Source organism: Egretta garzetta, unplaced genomic scaffold (genome assembly GCF_000687185.1).
Source record: "Egretta garzetta isolate BGI_Z169 unplaced genomic scaffold, ASM68718v1 scaffold527, whole genome shotgun sequence".
NCBI classification, from domain to species: Eukaryota; Metazoa; Chordata; class Aves; order Pelecaniformes; family Ardeidae; genus Egretta; species Egretta garzetta.
The window spans coordinates 403,351-424,676 of record NW_009260359.1 but is presented as its reverse complement, the minus strand read 5'-3'; the positions used below and the strand labels follow the sequence as shown (position 1 = coordinate 424,676).

The 21,326-nt window shown below is 43.2% G+C and overlaps 1 protein-coding gene across 2 annotated transcripts in view; it reads right to left on the bottom strand.

Annotated features, from left to right (window-relative positions):
- Positions 1 to 76: 76 nt before the first annotated feature.
- The window catches only part of MFN1 (mitofusin 1), a 29,540-nt gene continuing 8,290 nt past the window's right edge, over positions 77 to 21,326 (bottom strand). Inside the window, exons 4-19 of one of the 2 annotated variants that reach the window (XM_009642983.2) lie at positions 20,690 to 20,852; positions 19,886 to 20,010; positions 18,404 to 18,512; positions 15,853 to 15,960; positions 15,045 to 15,198; positions 14,854 to 14,921; positions 10,062 to 10,183; positions 8,421 to 8,547; positions 8,036 to 8,140; positions 6,981 to 7,083; positions 5,828 to 6,057; positions 5,170 to 5,325; positions 4,461 to 4,657; positions 2,829 to 2,963; positions 2,096 to 2,207; positions 77 to 413 (exon numbers count right to left, since the gene is read on the bottom strand). In XM_009642983.2, coding sequence (XP_009641278.1) covers positions 2,138 to 2,207; positions 2,829 to 2,963; positions 4,461 to 4,657; positions 5,170 to 5,325; positions 5,828 to 6,057; positions 6,981 to 7,083; positions 8,036 to 8,140; positions 8,421 to 8,547; positions 10,062 to 10,183; positions 14,854 to 14,921; positions 15,045 to 15,198; positions 15,853 to 15,960; positions 18,404 to 18,512; positions 19,886 to 20,010; positions 20,690 to 20,852 — 1,972 coding nt within the window. In that variant the 3' untranslated portion in view covers positions 77 to 413; positions 2,096 to 2,137. Of the gene's footprint in view, positions 414 to 2,095; positions 2,208 to 2,828; positions 2,964 to 4,460; positions 4,658 to 5,054; positions 5,326 to 5,827; positions 6,058 to 6,980; positions 7,084 to 8,035; positions 8,141 to 8,420; positions 8,548 to 10,061; positions 10,184 to 14,853; positions 14,922 to 15,044; positions 15,199 to 15,852; positions 15,961 to 18,403; positions 18,513 to 19,885; positions 20,011 to 20,689; positions 20,853 to 21,326 lie in introns of those variants that run through there. The other variant, XM_035898447.1, reaches the window with a different exon arrangement.

Genomic DNA, 21,326 nt, shown 5'->3' with positions numbered 1-21,326 from the left:
TTGTTTTTTTTACACAAATGTGCTCTATTTTTGGGTTTGGTTTTTTTTTTTCCCCTCCTTTTTTTTTTTTAAAAAAAAAAAAAAAAATAAAAGCATCTGAACACTTGTAGTACATATTACATCCAAAGGAGTCCAAAACAAAGCGCTTCTACACCTGCTTGACTTTCATTGGCCTTCAGTTCCCAGCGTTTCCCAGCAGCGAGGGTTCCTCTTCTGTTTGATTTTTCTTTTTTAAACTTGTTGCTGACTACTTTGGAAAACTTCGGTAACGTTACCACTGATGAAGTGATTCTGCACTGCCTTTGGATTGTGTATGTATTCAGAAACAGTCTTAAAGCTTTTATTTAAGCTATTAAAAAAACCAGGGACTCGTGCCATTTGTTCTCTAACAGTGCTGTTGTAAAAAGACTTCCCTGTGAAAAAAAAAAAAAAAATCACCTGCTATGAACTCTGTTTATAGCTGCTTTTTTTTTTTTTTTTCCCACGATGGATCTTTTTCTTTGTATTTGTACAGTGGCTCAGTGAAAGATGTTGCCATGAGTTGATATTGTAACCAATAAACAAGTGCTTTTAACCAGACCCTCTCCTTGTGCACCTTCCCGGGGGCCGCAAGGGCCGGCGGGGGCTTCGCTCCTGGGGCCCCCGAGGGCTGCGCCCGCTGTCAGCAGCAGAACGCCCCCCGCGTCACCTGCCCCGAGGAATAAATAATTAAGGTTTGGGGTTTTTTTCCCCCATTCCACGTATGCTTTCTGCCCGAGGAAGGGGGAGGCCTGTTAACCCCCGGGGGGAGCGCACCGGGAGCTTGGCACCAGTCCCAGACTGGGTCAAAGGAGGGGCTGGAGCGAAGGGGGAGTATTTTCTTTAATCAACAACTGCAGAACACACGCACATCAAGCTTCATCCCGATACAACAGCCACAAAAATGCTCTGGCACAAGAGCCTCAACACAGCGCTGCAACCCCCGGTACCGGAGGGCTGGGTCTCCCTTTTGGGCCTCACAGGTTCCCCCAGAGCCCCCCCCACCCACTCATGGGCCCTGCTAACGACCATGGCCTGGTGAAAGCCATCTTGTCTTCAATAATTAACCACCTCCAGCATCAGCCCTCACCTCTGTTTCCCTTTTAAGCTAGCCCTTATTTACTGGAAAACAGCAAATCCCTACTTCAATTAAAGTTGAGTATTTGATTTAGTCTCGTTAGCGCTCCCATAAAAATATATAAATATTCTGAAAAGGTTTTTCTCTTTTTAAATAAGTTATTTTTAAAAAGTCTCGTTAGAAAAACAAGTAGGTGTTCAGCCATTGCAGATGGCAACAGCAAAAACTTTGTTTAAAAAGAGGCTTTGCCTTGCTGGGGGTGAGCAAAGGTTAAACCGCTCCTAGGCACCTGCCTTAAGCCTCGCCTAGAGAGACCTGGTTGAGCCCGGCCTATCTCCCTAGCCGGTTCTGTGCCCGGCCGCAGCTCGGTGCCAGGGGCAGACGCCTGCAGCTCGCCTGAACCCGGGCTCCAGCGGTGGCCCCGTGGGCGAGCGACCCTGTCACCGCTTTACGGGCCAGCTTTCACCTGGGCAGCGCCAGCTCCCCTGCGGGCAGCGGCCGGGGGGAACGCGCAGCTCTGCCGCTCCCTGGCGCCTTCCACACCCCTCTGAGACCCCGCCTCCCCTCCTTGGGAAAGGGCCAAAGCCTCCTTCGCCCACGCTCCAGTTTACATCATTAAACACAACCACGCACACGTGAGAAAGCAGCAGCCTGCATCCCGGGCCAATTCCCAAGCGACCGAAGCAGGAGGCGGTGGTATCCGTGATAAGCTCCCTCCCCTGCCGGGAAGAGGCTTGCCACTGCTAAATACTAAGGAAAACCAATGAGGATTTGGGTTTTTATTGTCAAGTGCCCAAAGAAATTTAGTGTTTGAAGATAATTTTTAACTCGAAATCTGCAAAACAAGCGTAACAGAGTACCACAGCTCTTCCCTTTGGCCACCACCAGAGTCCAAGCCAAGTTTTACAATAATTAACAAGTGTAATCAAAGTAACATTTAAAATATAAATCATTTCATGTGACTCCACAGAGGAGAAGTGTCAGCTGTAAAATTCCTACTTTGTCCTACAAAGGATCACCGGGAAAGTTAGCAACGATGTTTTATTTCCTCTTTTGAAGAAAATGTTTTGTAAAGCGATCTAGTTCATTCTCGAGGTGAATGGCTTTATTTCTGTAAAACAAACAAGAGCGATGGCTTTACTTCAGCGCAGAAACATCACAAAGGAGGCAGAAGCGACGCCGGTGCCAATTCCTGTTGCCCTGTTCCCAAAACCCACTGAGCCAGCCCAGGGGGGAGCAGGCCCCCGGCCACCCACCCCGCCTCCCCCCTTCCCCAGGGGCTGCGCCCGGGGCCAGGCCGGTTCTGGCCCCTCCTTTCGCCGGCTGGAAGTTTCTCTTCTGTGAGCACCTCCTGCCGGTACCAAAAGGCAAGCCGCATCGCGCTGAGGGGCTCAACGCAGCAGCCGCTCTCGCGTCCTCCTCTGGGGAGGGTTCTTTGGCAAGGTGCCACCCTAATCTACCTACAGAAGATTCCTATTCTCGAGAAAGCCATCTCTCCCTTGCGATAGGCAAAGGTAAAGACCATCTAAGAAACGAGTCTTTTCGGAGCTTTGCTCGCCGACCCAGGCAGAAGCACGCGTTCCTTCAACCTAACCAGAGCTGTTCAGTTACCCGTGAGCAGGCATTGCCACGTACCGTTCTGCACCCGTGCCTGCCTCCTCTCAACCTGAAAGTAACAGCGTGCACCAATCTCAGCGAATTTGCTCGTGGCCAGTCCCCCCCCGGGACTTACCTGAGCTGCTTGGAGCTGCTCTGGATGTTCTCCAGCTGATCGATCTCTTTGGAAAGCCTAGCAATTTCTTTTTCCAGGTTTTCCTGGGTAATATCCACCTGCTGACAGAGCCGAGCGAAGGTAGTGGCCATCTCCCTAAAGGGAAAACAAGTTTGTAATCATGGTTTACAGAAGTCCGCGCTACCAAAAAAAAAAAAAAAAATTCAAGAAGAAAACCCAATCAATCAATCAATCAGAATGGCATGGTGTTGCAGTGTGCAGTAGAACACAGCAATCAAAGCCTCCAGCTGTTAAGGGATTGCAGAAAGCAGAATTATATCTTCTATTAAAAAAAGAAACCTTAAACACACGAAACACACCTCAGCCTATGCCAGTACCATGCCTGGCAATTCTTTACTGAGCATCAACAGGTACAAGTCTGAGATGGGGGCTCTGGTGGCCTGGAGCAGCCAGGGGCCCCCGTGCAGGGCCCTGTTCCACGCCAAGCGCCCGGCTGACGGGGAACACCAGTGCCCTGCGGGGGGAGCAGGGCCCCAGACTTGCCGAGGCACCCGATCCTCCACACCTCCTCCACCACACACTCCCCACCTCAGTTCCAAGACTCCTCCTTCCACAAAGGAAAAAAACCCAGTTACCACCCCGGGCCAGCAACCAGGCTCTCCCATGGGAGAGGAGACGCCGCCTCTCCTCTCTACTTCACCTCACTGGAGCCTTGGTTTGAGTCCAGCTCTTCCATGTCCTCGCAGAGACACACAGCTGCTGGACAGGGGGATGGGTCTTTCCTCTGCTGCAGCTCAACTTTGTATTAGTAAAGTATTCCCTGGGCTACACAGGAGAGGTGTTCTGCACCCTGCTGGTTAGCAGGCCTAATTTTCTGAAATAATAATTTAATCAAGACAAACTGTTTTAACAGGAGAGGCTGAGGGAGACAATCACCGAGACATTACCTTCCAGAGACAGGTGGAAGAGCATCTGGGGAAGAGACATACACACAAAAAAAAGGAACAGTTCGGAAAGGCTCCGAAGCTCCTCACAGGCAGTGCAGAAGAGAGAGGACCAGAGGCTTAGAACTCGCCCACACCAGCCCTCGCGGCAGAGCAAGCGCTCACCGCCGCACCGGGGCTGATTCAATGCCAAGCTGAGAGCAGCGCACTTCAGCCTCCACTAGAACCGGGCCAACCCCCACGTCCTCACAGTAAGGCGCTGGACGACGAGAGTCCCCATCTTAAGCTCAACTCCCGCACGTTCACACCCGGAGGCGTAGCTATTGGCCTTTCCGGGGGGTCACTTCAAACTGGTGTAAAACTCCCTCATAATAAACGCCAAGGGACGCAAAAGCTGCCTTCCCACGTCGCCAACGGCCAGTCCCCCCCCCACCCCCCCCCAGCGCCCCCCCCCCCCCCCCCCCGTCCACTACCAGCTGTCCAGTCGAAGTGTGCTCCTGGAGCGAGTGGTTCGACGTCGACTTCCCCGCCTCTGGGCCCAGCCAGGGAGACTTCGAAACCTACCAGCACATCCGGGCACGCTGCCTCCCCACGCCGCCACCGGCCAGTCCCCGCTCCAGGCCACCACAGCGCCCCACGGACACGGGTTTCCTGTCCTAGAGGGGGAACACCAGCGTGTGACACTTACTGTTGCACCTGATGGCTGCAATTAGCGCTCGTAAGGCTGACGATCATCTGCAGCTTTTCAGTGGCATAGTTTACAAACTGCTGTTTGAAGGCTCTCTCTTTTGCTTTAGTGGTCCAAGTTAGTCTCTCGTAAAGGTATAACAAGCCATACATACTTAAGGAGAGAGAGATGAGTTTCCAGCCTACTGTTCTCCAAATCTGAAAGAGAGGGTTCTTCGTTAGCTTAAGCAAGTTGCCCTTAAATAAAATCTAATTCCACCCATTTTTTAATCGTCTTCGTGGCCCTTTCACCAGATTAGCTTACGAAAATAGATTATTTCCATACCACTATTGCTGGGCAATACAGCTATATTCAAATGAGCTGGCACCCCGGCGGCATGGAGACTACGCGGGTTACAGGAGCCTCGCCGCTTTTTAATGGAGGAAGGAGAAAGCAAAGCTCCTGCTAGATCCAAACTGAACGAGGCACCATCAAATCGCCCTTTAATTCTGAAACTGAACACGGACTATGGCACAGAGAGTATGTCCAACTACACCCTGAGTAATTAGCCCAATTTTCTCGCTGCACACTGGCTGCGGGTATCCAGCGGCCTACATGGGCTCATCCGGCCTGGTGTGGTTAAGTCCATCGCATGCTTCATGTTGCACCCCACACCAGCTTCATCTTTGCCATCGCTTCTAGGACAGTGAACACTGCTAATACTACTTGCCACTCCGCCAACAACGATGATGCTCATAGAGGTCCGGGATGTCAGTGAAGCCAAACTCATGACCAAAGGAACCATAAAATCATCGTGCGGTACGTTCTCTGGCGTTACGGCAGGAAGGCTGGCAGCGGACGGGGTGGTAGCTAAAGGACGAGGGATCTAGAAGAGTGCAATATGGCATAAAAAGCATTAAGGAACTACACAGCAGACTGGTTTTATTTTGTTTTCATATATTCAGGGTTTGATTTGCTTAAAGGAAACCCTTCAGCACACAAGTCTGAACGATGCTGCTGATAAGCTGTGGAGGTTTTGGCAGTTCCTTGCCCAACGGGGATGGGGTTAGAAAAAGGGCTCCTATGTAGGACTGGCTCTGCCCTAAAGATCCAAAAGTTGCAAGTGAGAAAGTTACCCAAAAGGTTCGCTCCAAAGGAAAACACACCTCAGATAACAGCTGCAGAAAGTTTAGGGAAGGTTTTTTGTTCCATTTTCACCCTGAATATAATCCGATAAAACCAGCCCTTGCCAAAAATATTTCACACAAAGGGACTAGGGGGGAAAGTAGCAGCAAGCATGTAAATAGTAGAGGCAAACACAGTAAAAATCGATGTCTTCTCCTCAAGGTGAAATAAGGCCCTTAATGTCAGCCCAATCAAGCAGTCACCTGTAAATTTGGATCCGCTAGTCCCAGCAGTACTCTCTGAGCTTGTTTAGGACCCAAGAAACGGTTTACAAGCGAAGTCCATCCCAAGGAAAAGTGGAACATGATATCCTCTTGAAAATCTGCACACAGACTGTGGCAGTTTAGGTCGTAGCTAAGGTCAAACCTCCTGCAGGGAATTAGCAAGCTGAGCTGATTCTGAGCACCACAAGGCAACAATGGTTTCAGGTTTTCTAGAAATCAAACAGAACAGCAAAGATGAGTTAACATGAAAAGCTTTACAGCATATTCACAAGTAGCATCCTTGCACTGCTGACCAGCTTCGTGAACAACAAGAACCTAAACTGACCAATTTTTTTAATTTATTTAATTGTAAAATCCACGGGCATTTTAGCAGGATGGATCCTAATAGAGCAGGCAATTTATTGCTCTGATAAAAGAAAACGGCAACGCAAAATCAGCTCATAAGAGAAAGCACCACTGGAAGAACTGGTCACGCTCACTGAAAGACCTCTACCAGCGGTCAGAAGATAAGGGTGGACTACGAAAAAACTGGATAGAATAATAATTCCACGATCTTGCTCTGAATCTTTTATTACCAGAAACAGATCAGAAGAAAGATATGGATATGGAAAAAAAGTTATTACTTATTTAAAAAAAAAGAAAAAAAAAAAAGAAAAAATGGAGTCCACAAATACTTTGCGAAACGAACCCATTTTGCACTGGAGAACCTGGAGGGACCTGGGCAGAGGATTATACTGCAGAAACATTATCTAATAATTCGTGTATTTCATATATCCGTTGTGGAAGCCAAGAGTTGAAATGGGTTTATGAAAGGATTAGGCAAGTTCCCAGAGCACAGGTCCATTACTACTTGCCTAAGCCATTAATCCAGACGCAGAATCTTGGCTCAGAAGCCCCTAGGCTGGGGATGGGTCACCGTATTTACCCGGGCTCGCTGCTCTCCCCGAGCATCTGTTACTGGCTAAGATCAGAGATGGGCTGCTAAGCTGAACAGACACTCAGTCTTGATCTAGGACTTTCCTTTTATCAGGAATAATAACAATCAGAAAGAAAATTCTTTCAAAAGCAAGTTTCCTTAAATTGCGCCTTCCTCTAAACAAAAAGTCCTAACATTCCTCCTTCCTCATCTTACCAATCATCTCCTGCTGCGACTGATGCATTGACTGATTGACTTCACTGGAGCAACGATCAGCCAGGTTCTTTCCCAAACCGTCTTCTATATGTTTGTTCAGTTCCTGAAGTTTTATAAGGAATATATGCTCATCAATTTATATTTAGCTAATCAACTACATTATACGGAGCAGAGATATGTTAAACACCAAGCGTTGTTATTTACAGTGGGAAGAAAAGCACGTTACCATGGGAATACCACGCTTCTAAATTGCACAGTGTGACTGCAAACCTAATTAAAGTGACACAGGGAAGATTTTTCTAGGACTGTCATCAGCAAGAGGAAAAGGCTGCGTTTTCAATAAACTGTGACGCGGCAAAGCGTACGCTACTGTGCTGCCCTGCAAAGCCGTTACTGTCGCCATTTGATGGGAGCCAATTCCACTGCTCTGCGCAGATAAACCGATCCCATCAACTCCCATGGAGGTCGGCTCCGGACATTCTGCCAGGACGGCACAGACCGTCCCGAAAACGCAGCGCTCCCAGCTGATCAACCAGGCTAAAACAGGCGGGAGTCACGGCAGCCATCCGTTAGCAGCAAAGTCCGAGCACAGGAGGCAAAAGATGAAACCTGCAGGTGCATGCTGCTTTAAAATACTAAGTTTGAGGAGGAATTTATACAAGTTCAATAAAAACCGCCTTTTTTCTGTAAAAAAAGCAAACTGTAAATTGTTGGGTGTTTGCAAGCCCATTTTGTTTCCTGATCTATTCTATTTCCGGCGTGGTGAAAATTGTTTAAGTGAGGTCTTTATTTACTAGCAGGGAAGACTGTGACCAGGAGGGCAGTTTCTAGTCAAAAGGCAGCAGAAACAAAAATAATTTCTTTCCAAAAACAAAGCAGAAAATATTTTCAACCTTTTCCAGTGTTAGGGAAACAGAGATATGCAAGGCAGAAAGCAAAAATCCTGCAATGCTTAAACAAAGTGTCACAAAATGCCATGCAAATTATGAAAATACAGAAGCAGAAATTAAAGGAAAGACAGAGAGCCCAGCTTCAAACCATGCAAGAAAACTTACTGTCTTATAGAGCTTCAATACTTGAGGAGAAGGGTGAAAATCCGAATAAAATTCATCAACTAAAACTGAAAGTCGGCAAATCTCATCGGTCATGGCAGAGGAGACCTGGAAGAATGTGGTAAATACATCAAACGTTTCTCCTACCCTTTCCAGCCAGAGTGAAAACAGACCACTCCATTAACTGTTACAATAAATGATTCAATTACCCGAGAGTCAGCAAGGACTGTCATTTTGAAGGGGTTTTGGGGGATTTTTTAATATATTGGAAAAGGAACATACTAGACATTTCAAAGGTGCTTCGTAAGGTGGGTGGGCACCTCGAGGAGCTGCCTTACAGAAGGAGCAACGCTTGCATCGGGGGATTTTTCACACTGCCATTACTTACTTTATTTTCTACTTCCTCAGTAACACGTTTGATTTTTTCCTTAGTGTCTTCCGTCAAAATGTTGAGCTGATTTCGAACAAAGTCCAATCTATCCTTCTGATCTTCTCGCTCCTCCATTGAATGGACCCTAACGCGGCAGAAAGGAGACCCCCATCACCAGCAGGTATTGTCCCAGTAATGAAACAAGCCCCATAAGCAGCCACAGACCCAGCTGATGGTTTACTGAGCAGCCAAAAAGAACCCAAAGTGACACAGCTGAACAAAGCAGAGGCGCTGCTTCAGAATGTCTGCAATATAGATATTAAATCTACAGGTGCATTTAAAGGCTGCGCTGATCAAACATCACTCAAATTACTGGGTTTTGATACACTTACAAAAGCAGCATTTGGAGTTGGAATTGCTGCCATTGTATGTAACTAAAAAAAAGCTGGGGGAGGGAATCAGGGGCCTTTAATTCTTAGTCTATCCCTATTTAAAAATAAATAAACAGATGAAGGATAAATCTGATCAAACTGCCCTACTGCTGCTCACCAGCACCACTCAAGGATCCCGTGAGAGTGACATGGGGCTGATGACCCTGCAAAGCAAAGGGGAGGGGGCAGGAACTAACCTTGTCACAAACAACTCTCTTCAGAAGACCTTCACCTATCATTTAAGCAAAAATTGCTTAAAATCTAAAGTAGTTATATCTTGAAGGGCCAGCAGAAACATCAAACAGCAATTCAGATTAAGAGGGGTCACCACACGGGTTGAGAGAAAGGAGACTATCAGAATATTTTCAAACATTTCACAGCATGTTTTCATAGGATCTGACAACGCCAGACAAGTTAGCACGCAAACACGCGGTTTGTAAAAGCTGATCTATTCAGCAAGCGGAGCGTGTTTGACAGGCACAGTGGAGTCTGCTGAAACATAAAGACACGCTATTAACAGACACAGAGAGGAGATGGATGGAAAGGATTAAACACGACAGCGAGTTCACCGCGTACAAGAGAGACAAGAGGTAGCAACACAAGTGAGGAAAACACCCATCAGTATGCAAACCTCAAAGAATATAGGAAACTATCAGACAGCGTAGATGAGCTGCTATCATTAGCACTAAGGGATTACACGAGCAGAGAGAGAATAAAGATATTTAAGGATACGATCCGGAAAGGGCCAGAGGCCAAGCCTCTATTAGCTTGGGCTCTTCTCATCCCTCACAGTAATCTAACCACCACTTGCAAATCAAAGGGTCTACATCCTCCCATTTGTTTTCTCAGTGTTACTGTTAACAAAAAACTTAGGTAAAGCAGGCCCAAACCGCTTCTGACATGCTGGATACAGCTAGAAAAACTTAAAATTTCAAACATGTTTGAAAAAAATTTGAAAACCCACAGAGTGCCTTAGTAACTGCAACTCAGTAACGAAGAGTAACGAAGTAAACCAGGATCCCTATACAGAAGTCACAGACCAAGGACAAGACTGAGCGGTGCAAGTGAAGAGCAGCGAGACTGACACACCAGAGACATCCTCTAGTTCTTACCAAGCCAGAAAAGTGAATTGTAACGTCCACCGTGGCCCAAGAAAATCACCGGCATAGAAATGGCTCCTCAGAGGATCTGGATAAACCAAAGCCAACCAGCCCTCCGACCAACCTACCTTTTCTCTGCTGCTGCTACGTTTATGGCGTCCATAATGTTTTTCACAGTATCTATTATCTGTTTAGCTCTGATAGTGTGCTGCTCAAACTTGGTTTTCACGGCTGACTGCGAGATACACTCCTGCGAGGGGCCCAAGCCACAACACATTACTGCAATTCCATGCCAACACATTCAGGAATTTCACTGTCAGAAAGCACATGCTGCTAATTTTACCATGAGTTTAAACCAAAGGGAAATAAAAAGGGAGAAAGTATACAGAAATGAAAAGACAACAGAACTGAAATCTCAAATGAGTCTATAGCAGCAGATCTGTACCTTCATGTTCACTCACAGTAATGTGCATAGGTTCTTATCTTTTAAAATAAATTAATAGCATAAAGAAAAAAAGAAAACTCAGATGAATATGTAAAATAATCTAGCTCTTCAGAGAATTTTCCAAACTCTCTCTTTGGAATCATAAATGTCTAACATGAATGCTGGCAATACTGCCTGGCTCGAGTTCTCTTTCTTGCAATAAATATTCTTAGTTTCAAGAAGCAGTTCTGGTGATGAAGTTTGACATGCTCATGTCAATACTGACCATCCAGCAACAAACTATACAGTTAGGAATAAGAAACAAGGATTCTCTTCACAGTATAAAAAAAAGTGTTAAATAGTCCTTAAAATATTAGCTTATTTGCAGATTATCAAAGTGTTAAATGAATGAGTACAGAATGCTCTAAAGATACAATTTCTAACCAATCTGCAACCTTGAATATCGTACAGTGATTCATAACTTACAGGATACTGATTGACAAGATACACAAATGTTCAATTTGGGCAAAAGCAAATCAATTGTCATAAACCATAAATTAAGATTTTGACTTTTTTCAAGCAACTGCACATCCCGGGTTATGCAGCCAATTAAATGCTGTTGGGATTCAACCTGCACTACGTAGCAACATCATCTGTGTTTGAGGGGAAGAAGGCAAGCAGTTAGTTGCTTTATACCAGACCTATGGGGTTTTTAATTTGTTCTCAATCTATGGGTGCAACTTTTGTAGCTCAAACAGGTTTAGGTTGCTCTTAAGAAACTTGCCTGTGACCTCAGCATATGCCGTAATAACAGATTTCAGCTATCTAAAAAATAATAGACCAAAACAAAATAAACAAAATGGGTAAAATCTATTCCCTGTTCCTCGATGAAGCAGATCTAGAAATCAGCAATGAAAGGCCAGAGTTTCATAAATATCAGCACATTGTAAGAGCTAGACTAGACAGAGAGGAAAGGGTCTTCCCAACATTAGTATGCGGTAGATAAAAGGATGACAGTCACTCACAACACAATCAGAAAATCCAAGTTAGAGCACTAGGAAAAACACAAAGGTTAGTTAAACCACTGGGAAGGGTAAGAGCGGGACAGCAGCAGTTTTGCTGTTAGTCTGTAAATAAGTATTTATCAAAACAAAGAGTAAAGGTAGGTCTCAACAGCGTAACCAAACCCAGTTACCTTCCAGCCCAGTTCCAGTAGAGCAAGACAGTCTTTAAGCAGACAGCTTGTTACATCCCCGTGCAGCTAGGGGAGGACTCTGCAGTAGCATACTAATTCAGGCTGTGTTATTCACTCCAGTTTACAGCCAGAATTACTATTCCGCCCTGCCGCCCTCCTCCACTCCTCCCCACCATTTCTGTTTTTTAAAGAAACTCGGGGAACACTACAGCCGGAGGCATAGCGGGGGCTGGGTTTATGTACAATATCCACTAAGGAGTACAGCATTTCTCTGCTGCTTCAATAAGGCATTTCTATGTAAAATTTCAGAAGATACACAGACTACTTTCTCTTATTCCCCAATATAAAAATTCAGAATCGATCCACGAACCCAACCCTTTCCTTTAAGGCTGCATGTCTTTTTTTCTTTGTTGCAATACAGCTGACATATGTAGTAACATAATTTCTAAAGCTACTACACGAATCTCTCAAATCTTAATTTCACCACTGCTTACCAGTGTTTCTAGTAACGCCTGGACCAGTTTTTCTTTAGCAACTTTAGCCACCCTGAGCTTTGCAGAAGAACATGTTATATCTGTTTTTGAAATGCCTTTTGCCCTCACACAAAAGTCTACATAAACGTAGTTACAAACTTTTCAAAAATTATCCAAATTTTGCCTGTATCACAATGAACCCATATCACTGATGCGTTGTTTATAGATTTTTATTTTTTTAATGATTCTAGCTGTACTGAGCTTGTATCAGTCCTGGGCTGAACAGGCTTTCCCATCAAGGAGCTGATACTAAAATCAGGAATGTGGAAGTATTGGAGAAGTAACAGTTCTTCCCCTCAGCCCTTGTGGAAAAGAAGAAGCAGCCGTCCAATTTTAGTGAAGACCAAAGGACGGTGAGAGAACCCAGGAGGAGCAAAACCAGCAGATATAGCCAGTGGGAACACGGAACATGTGGATGGGTTTATAAACGACGTGATGAGATAGCTTGGAGACGTGAACTGGGCGGAAGAGTGCAAGAGACGTTTGGAAAACCTGAGCAGGGACAAGGGGCTGAAGGCAAGACAGACAGACAGAAGCAGAGGAGGGGTCGGTGTTTGACGCAGACAGACAGAAGCATCTGCGCTCTCGTCCCTTCCCTTCCACACACTGGAGTGTAATCCAAGTTTTAAACCTTAGCTGCTTAGGCTGTACTCACGGCCAAACAGCCTCTGAATTTGGTCTAGCAGTGTATAAAGCACGGTATCGAGTAGGAGCTTGTTCCCAGACTGAACACAGAAAATTCTGCCTGATGTACAATGTTCTTCATTAACTCATGAGCTGGTATAGCCTAGTGCTGGTAAACACAACCAACACCAGCATACTTTTGTCATCGGTTACTTTATCAGCTCAAGTGACAGTAATTTGAGTATTAGGTCTGAAGGTTTCAGACCAGGTGAACAATGTATCAGCCTTGCTTTAAAAGCAAATAAAATGCCATTGTAACTCAGGAAATAGTCCACAAAACCTGAATGTGAAAGAGGCTGCAACATCAGACACTCAAAATTCAGATTGCTTTGGCGACCTTAATTTAGCACATGTTGTCATGCTCTTTAAGTGATGTGGTCACACTCCTGTTCTAAGCCACTCGTTATGATTCCAGGATGAAACACGGCTGAGCAGGGAAAAACATTACAGAATCCACTCTCACTGTTGGAGTCAGAAGGTGTGCAACAAATGAAACAGATAATGTGAAAGAAGAAAAAAGTTGGTTTAGAGCCATTCAGTGCTGTCACAAAACTGTTTTTTGTCCCTGCCTCTGCCAAAGAAACTTGTCATGGTTGTGACCTTGGGAGAGATGTTTCTCATTTTGATGGCCAACTTGAGACTGTGACATCTGATTTACAGATGGGCTGAGCAGTTACAGAATCACATCATTTAGTAAGTTATATGTCCATCTTAATCTTGAAATATCCTAAGTGTTGAGTGCTTAACTGTAATCGTAAGAGATTTTGTCAAAAAAGCTTTGGGTACAGCACATGGCAAGACATGTTAAAGAACAATATTTGATTTAGAAACTTAATTTCCATTTTTTTCCTGCTGGTTGAAAGTTTCCTGCTGTAATTCTAAGGACAAAAATTACAAACAAAACCATGTGTTTGGCTACAACTAGCGACACAAGCAAGAAATTTCATGCCTCAAGGACTCAGGCCCTGCCAGTATTCTGAACAAATCATTTGAACAGTTCAGTCATCTATCGTAAGAGTGCGGGTAAGGATTAAATTTAAACTTTAGTCTGACATTGTCTTGCTTTTGCAAGACTAAGCCAAGCAGTTATTTTAACACCTCTTTGATATACACACATCATTACACAACTCGGTTTTGCCAAGGTCAAATGGGCTTCTTGTAATGAGAGAAGAAATACTTTTCAGCGGAAGTTTTTTTGTTTTTTTTTAAATATACCAAACAAGGAATTACTGGTTGAAGCGTGCAAGAGCAGTCTTGAGCATGTGCTGTATACAAACTACAGTCATACTGTTCAGACTCACGTTGCATGAAATATGCAGATACATACCACACAAAACCATCAAGGCATATCCACAATATCCTTAAGATATCCAAGAATGGCTTTAATTAGAATTATCAAGTTCAGCAAGACAAATGGATCTTATCACAAAGAAATTACTCAGTTGTCTAGCCAGTCCAACTTCTGAAGAAACTGTAAACTCCCAACTATGAATATAGGTAAGCTGAGGGTGAAGGATAGATTCTGTACAGCAACAAGGATGCAAAAATAGTGTTAGTGTTCAGCGTATCAGAGCTAAGAGGTAGATCATGGTGATAATTTCAAAACTCTGGCTTTAAAAATGCAAGTAAGTATTTAGATTTGCATGGATGAAACAGAATTTCTTACTATTTGTGTCCTGAATTACAATAATTAATTATAAAGCTATAACTTCAGAACAATATAAGGCTTACTATACAGCAAACATTTCACTCGGTCATGGTTCCAAGTGATACACTCCTTTCTAAGAGCATCGTCTCTTTTTATATAGACTATATTCATATTGAGGTCTCAAAACATAAGCTAATTGTCCAGTTTCAGTCTTTCCCTTCACTGAACAATACTTCTTTTTCCAACAACTACCTGCTATTCAAGAGGAGAACAGATAAACAGAACCCCCAGATAAGGCAAAGCTGCCACGTGATTCAAATACCTTACACTCCTCCACTCGTTAACACAGGTAATGTTCAGTCAAATTAAGCTAGCCATCAGCAAAAGCCACCTTTGCATTAAAAAACAGTCAGTCTAAAAAGCCCATTATAAATACCTCAAATATCTGCTCAAAATGTTGAAATTCCTGGAATCTTGTTTGAAATCCCTCAGCAAGTGCTCCACCTGTGAAACATAATGGACTGTAAGGGAGAGAGCAATACCTTGCAGCAGTGACCGTATCTTAAATATTTTTCAGGTTTTACAGTATTTTTCTGTATTTCAGGAAAAGCAAAGGTTCCTACACACCATCCTCTGGCATTCCTTGGGCCTTCTGTCTCCTGGCACTCAGAACTTCTTTTGCTGAAACAAAAAAGATGCGATTCCTTGCTTCTACAGGATCAATAACTTTGAGCTCATCAACCAGAAAAGTCAGACAGCGCTCCATGTGCTGCCTGCGCACCTGAGGAAAAGGTAAAAAGCTCGTGAGAAAAATACAAAAATTCAGCTGTCATCAAATCAGACCATCAAGAGTCAGAAACAGATGCTGGACAGCCCCTTAGAGAGCAGATGCCTTCTAATCCTACTGATGCAGCAGCTGCTTTTAAGCATTTAAACAGCCCTGGAAGCAGCAATACTTTGGTCTACAACTGCCTGTATTTCAGTAAGCCAGTTGCTGTTGAAAAGATCTGAAGAGCTCACCAAACTGTTACCACCTATCACTGTACTTTGCCAGCTACTCTGTACACATACACCTATATGATCTGTACCCTCAGGCTGCATTACCATTACAGAAATAAAAGGTAATACAAACAAGATTTAAAACAAGCTTAATTGCAGAGGAAAAAGGTTCTAAACAAGCTTCCCAGTGTGTTACCTGCCTGCATACATTGCAGTTTGAATTGCAGGTTGCTTTTTGCTCTGAACAAGGAATAAGTTATTTCCATTTTCCAACCAAACAACTTATCCTTTTATTACTAAGACAAAGCTGATGTTTTCATATTAATAACTGCATTACCTAGGCAATTTAACATGCTTTTATGCACATGGAGGACTTTTTTATATATTTTTTTTTTAAAAAAAAAGAAACCAGAATAAGAGCCATCAAGTCACTCACATCTTCCATATATTCTGGTTCTGACGCGGAGGCATCCCATCTATTATTCAAGATGAAGATGTTTGGCTTGGAAAGTCGTTCGTTCACTTTATGGAAAAAATGTTTTTCCTAAGAATTAAAGCACAAACAGAAAACTCCCCAGACATCCAAACCAGTCACGTGTTCTTCTGCAACAGATCCTGAAGTTACTCCAGCTTTTTAAAAGTTTATTTAAAAGAATTCATTAGCATTAAAAACCACAGATACCCAACATAAAAAAGGCTTATAATAGTTCAAAAGTCATCAAATGTCTTAAAACCAACGCCAATGCTAGAAGTCAAAGATACTGCAAGTTTATCTAAAAATAGGTACAAATACAAATTAAGAAAACTTCCAGAACAAATAGCTTAAAAATTACTGGAAAAGAAAATCTATTTTTCCATCACATCATTCACTGTCTTTTTTTTCCCCTCCTTCTTTCGCTCTTACTATCACAGAACTTCATCTCCTTTGATACTTCCAGCCCTCTATTTAATTCTTATGCAATTGTGTGACACTCAAAATATTGTGTGGGAAGAGAGGAAGGGAAAAAGAACACAGACAACATGACTGTATCTGCTCATTTTGGTTTTCTAAATAAGACTGTGAAGTCTCCTGATTTGAACTACCAAGATGCTCCTGTTCACCCTGCCACATCTGGTTTCTATATCCAGAGAAACACCCTCTGACTATATTCTTCCAACTAGGCAACGTCAGCTTCAGCTACAGACAAGTTACATTTCCTATAGGAGGATGTATGGCTTGAGCCACTGGGAAAAAAGTCATTGTTGCATGTTTTGATTTTAAAAACAAGACATGCACGTACCTGAAAAAGCATTTACGTCCCTTGCCTGTACCTACCACACATCACTGCTGTTTTCATAGTCATAATGGGCAAGTCGTGATGGAGTGAATCCCCACTCAGCACAGCTCAGACAGAAGAGATCTCTGTGCTGCCATAAGCTTTTTGGATCTGCAGCAAGACACCACCACATATTCTGGACACAGCACTGGAGATACATTAGTCTCCATCAGCCGGGGAGTAAGCATGTGTAAACAAGATTACTGTTGCAGAAGTAAGACCTTTGCCTGAAGAGAATTTATGAGGGAATATTAGAAAAAAAATCACATTTCTGCAAAAAAAAAATCTGTGGTTGTGCAGCAGCTGTCAAATATTCTCAAACCTGTTATGGTAAGAGGTAAAAATAATGCCTAAGGAGGACGAGAACATAGTTATCATATGCTTTACCTGAAGGATAAACTTGTGAGGATGAAGAAAGAAATTACCATTTGCCACAGCACAAAGCAAAACACAAATGTTGTAGAGCAGTTACATCGCTGTTAAAGGCAACTTCATTGGTGTCTACCAGGCTAAAGGAATTAAAAGGGAGAAAAACTAGGAGAGCTGTTTACTAAGCCAAAGCCTCAATCACAACGAAGACCTGCTTCCTTTCCCTCCAATATACACCCTGGACACTGGTGTTATTTCCAGATTCTAATAATTACAAGATGCTCAGTGTTGAGTGCAGATTCATAGGCACGGCAACCGAAAAAAAAAAAACTTAAATGCTTCAAACTAATTGCAACACTAACCTATCTCTACTTAGCAGCATCCAGCTGTGCCGACAATGAACAAAGACTGACCAAAAACCACAGAATAGCACTTCTGTCACTGGATGTTAAGGATCAGACAAATACAAAATTAACAGAAGCTTCCAGTAGACATACTGCCTATATGTCTTTCCTACATATTTACTATCTCAATCAGATTGTTTTTAATGGTTCCTTTCTCCTGAGCAAATAAGAGAACCAAATCAAATGTGGCTTTTTCTTTGTTACTTCATTACACCAAACTGAAACTTGGCGTGCAGGTCCCTATTGTTTCCATGGGTTTTAGTGAACACCTCATTACCATGTAGAAACAATCTTTTTTTTTTCCCCCCTTCCTTTTTTTAATTAAAAAACCCCCAAACCAACTATGGTATGCACATAATGCAGACAATTTCTAGACTCCCTCCATACTAAAAGCCAAAAAGTGTCCTTCACGTGCGATAATAGAGAAGATAAAGCCATAGCTGTGCTGAATCCTCTTTTTGCCTTGGATGTTGGCAGAATCTTCTTTCTTTGCCTTTTAAATCACATCTCTCTTGTACCTGAGTCTTTGAGGATTCGGCTCAGAAGATGGAATGTAACATTTTTAAACTCGTTTTACCTTCTTCTCAGGTTTCTACCAAACTATTCCAATTTGCTAGAATGCAACGAAATACTGTCTTTGTCCATTCAGTTCTTTGTTGTACTAAAAAATGAACTGAACTTTTGGATATGAAATACTCCATAATTAATTTGTGTCGTCTTTGTGTTTCCCCAGGGAGGGACGACACTGTTTCCTGCCTCCCACCCCCAAATCCTATTCATAAGATCTAAGTGCAGTAATTCACGGGAGCTCCAGTAAAGGTCTAAGAGAAGCCATTTCAGTTATGGAACTGCTGAATATTTAAATGAAGAAGTAACGTAAAATCATCGCACACCATACCGTGTTCATGAGAGTTGATTCAGAATTGGCAACCAAGACAAACACATCAGCATCTAAGCAGAATTTGTCAATCCAGCTGTCCAGTTCTGTGGTGACATCTGTGCCAGGGCTGTTGAGAACAAAAAACCACAAACTCATATTTATCCAGCAATGGAATATTTGAGTTTTATGAACTGATAAAAATAGAGTGGGATTGCCTAAGGGCCCTGTAAGAAGATACAAAGCTTTGTATCTTTAGACTGATGCCTAACTCAAGCTTAAGGCAAACATAGCAAAAGCCAATTAAAAAATGAGTGGAATATGAGCATTAGGCCATGTTTGTGACAGCTGAATCACTGCTGGTTCTATTTTGCTCTGTTTAACAGTAAAAAGATTATTTTCTCCTTACAAGTACACGTTCTCTCAGATTCCAGGCTGTTTTCTTTTCCCTGTACATTTCACCTTCAGCAACCGAGACTGTGCAGATCAAATCATGCCTTACATCCTATCTACGCAAGGATCCCTCCTGGGCTTCCAGCACACTTGTGCTACGCACGCGTCCCCACGGAGATGGCACAACTGCATGAGCTTGGAAGTCCAGCAGCACCTCAAACCAGCCAGGCTGGCTTTTTCTGTGACTAACAGGACCTGAGCTTGCACCCAAGAAAATAATGACAAACTCCCAGTGATTTCAAAGGTGTAAGATTAGAGATGCAACAAAAAGCACTACGATTTATCAAAATACACTCTGGATGTTATTTTGCTGGATATGAAGAAATCATACTTACAGATTCACTCATACCTGAGTGAACTACTCACAAATTCCATCTATATTGATTCACACACTAGATACAGAACACCTAACAGTTTGAAAAAAATATTACCAGGTCATAGCTCAAAGAGGCCAGCAGTACGGGCGTTTGACATAGCCAAAGCAAGGGCTTTCAGAATGCTTTAAATACACAAACTGTAGGAAATGCTAGCCCACCATGTAGGCACACACAGCCGATGTAGTCACAATTATATTTTGAGGTCACCCGTTACTTTCATATGGAGGAACCGCAACTCTTATCAGAAGCTTTTAAAAATGAAGTCCAGATTGCTTAAATTTCCCATCATCAGTCTGAGGCGTTTAAAGACAGGAGATGGGCCAAAGGTTGTTGCTGCAACAACCCCATTCACGCTGCCATGCTGCTTGTTTGGAAGGCAGAAGTATCCTCAGCCAAAAGCGAGTTCCTTATTCAGCTCAATCACACCACACTTGTTTGTTCCAACTGTTCCAAGGCCAAAATCAGTGGGGTGATGACAGGCAGCGGTATATACGAAAGAACAAACTCTGTACTCTGTCTCAAAAATAAAAAAAAGCCAAAACAAATAAAAAAGTCTTTCAATAATTTTGCAACCTAACAACCAAAACACAATCAATTGGTAAACCAGTCTCTTTTCTGAAGATTGCAATGGCTAATTTATTTAAGAAAACATTTACTGAGACAGAAAACATACCTGTCCACTAAAACCAAATCATCTCTCAGCAGGGCACACTTTGACTTGGGCCAAAAGACATGGACAAGACAGCCAGCTTGCAAATCTTTATCCATGTGAAGTGCATGAGCAAGCTGATTGACTGTCTACAAAGAGCATAAAGAGAAGAAAAATGTGAATATGCACCACAAACAAGTCTGTAAACCAGTCTGATTCGGTTCTCAAGCAAACCTGGACAGGATCTGTCTTGAAGAGGGTAATAGAATTCATACTTCCTTCTGGTGAATATTTGTGATTTTTTTGGGGGGGGTGTTTTTTTTGGTTTTTTTTTTTTTTTAAAGCTCTTAGACTCACCAGCATCTAAAGAACAAGTTGTGCCTTGAAACCTAGACCAGAGTTTCTTTGGAGCCACAAAGTGGTACTGTCCGCAGGGCTAGAGTGGGGGATACCGAGAGTCATTGTGAATTTGCCCCAGAGGTTTAACATACCAATGTGAGCAGTTAAATTAGCTAAGCACCATAAGGTGCACATAAGCACCGTAAGAGGCACATTCCAAACCCTTAACAAGTAACAGAACTTACTCTTGGTCCAATGAATCATTCAACATATGCTACAAGGAGACACATTAGTTGTTTCTCTGAAATAGCCAAGGAAGATAGCCAGTAGACTGATTTAGTTTGTTAGTTATTCCCTCCTAAATAAGAACTTAAAAATGCAGAATGAATTAGCTTTATGCTTTTGTTAGGCTTGAAATCGTTGTTAAAAGACAGTTCTTTTGAGAAACGGTTACTAAGAAACGTAGCGTTAATCATTCAAAAACTGTACCTTGACACTCTTCTTTTCATCTGATCCTTCTGTCATGAGATAAGCCTTATCTCCATCTGTCCCTTCCACGCTGAGAAAGCAGTTAGTTGTGTGGCCAATCCCACTAGGCAGTACCTTATCCCACAGCATTGCATTAATGACCGAACTTTTCCCACTGCTCGTTCTAGAGGGATAGAAAAGAAAAGCACTTTGAGCACAGTACAGCAGCATTACGCATGTATTGGTCTTGAACTGACTGCACCCCCATTTAATTGAATCAGACCCACATGCTGCAAAAGCTCTTCTGGGTGACAGAGCTTCAAGCCGGTACAGCACAGCTTGCCAGAAAAGAATGGGGAGTGCAGGAAAAGTTCATCTGAATAGCAGTTGCAAAAATCTTTCTTGGTATCAACATTGCCTATCCAACCAAGAAGACCAATTTTCATTTGCGTAACACGTATGGGCTCAGCAAGCCCAAGCTGCACGGGGAAGCAGGCTTTCTGGTACAACTCGGTCTGAATAAGGAATTCGTAAGAGATAGTGGCTCAGCTTTGCTACACCAGAAAAAGCATCTACCATAAAAAGATGCCTTAGATCACTTTAAAGCAATTGCTAAATCAGAGCATGCTGTCCCACCTAAGGGGCCGCCCGCCCTCTT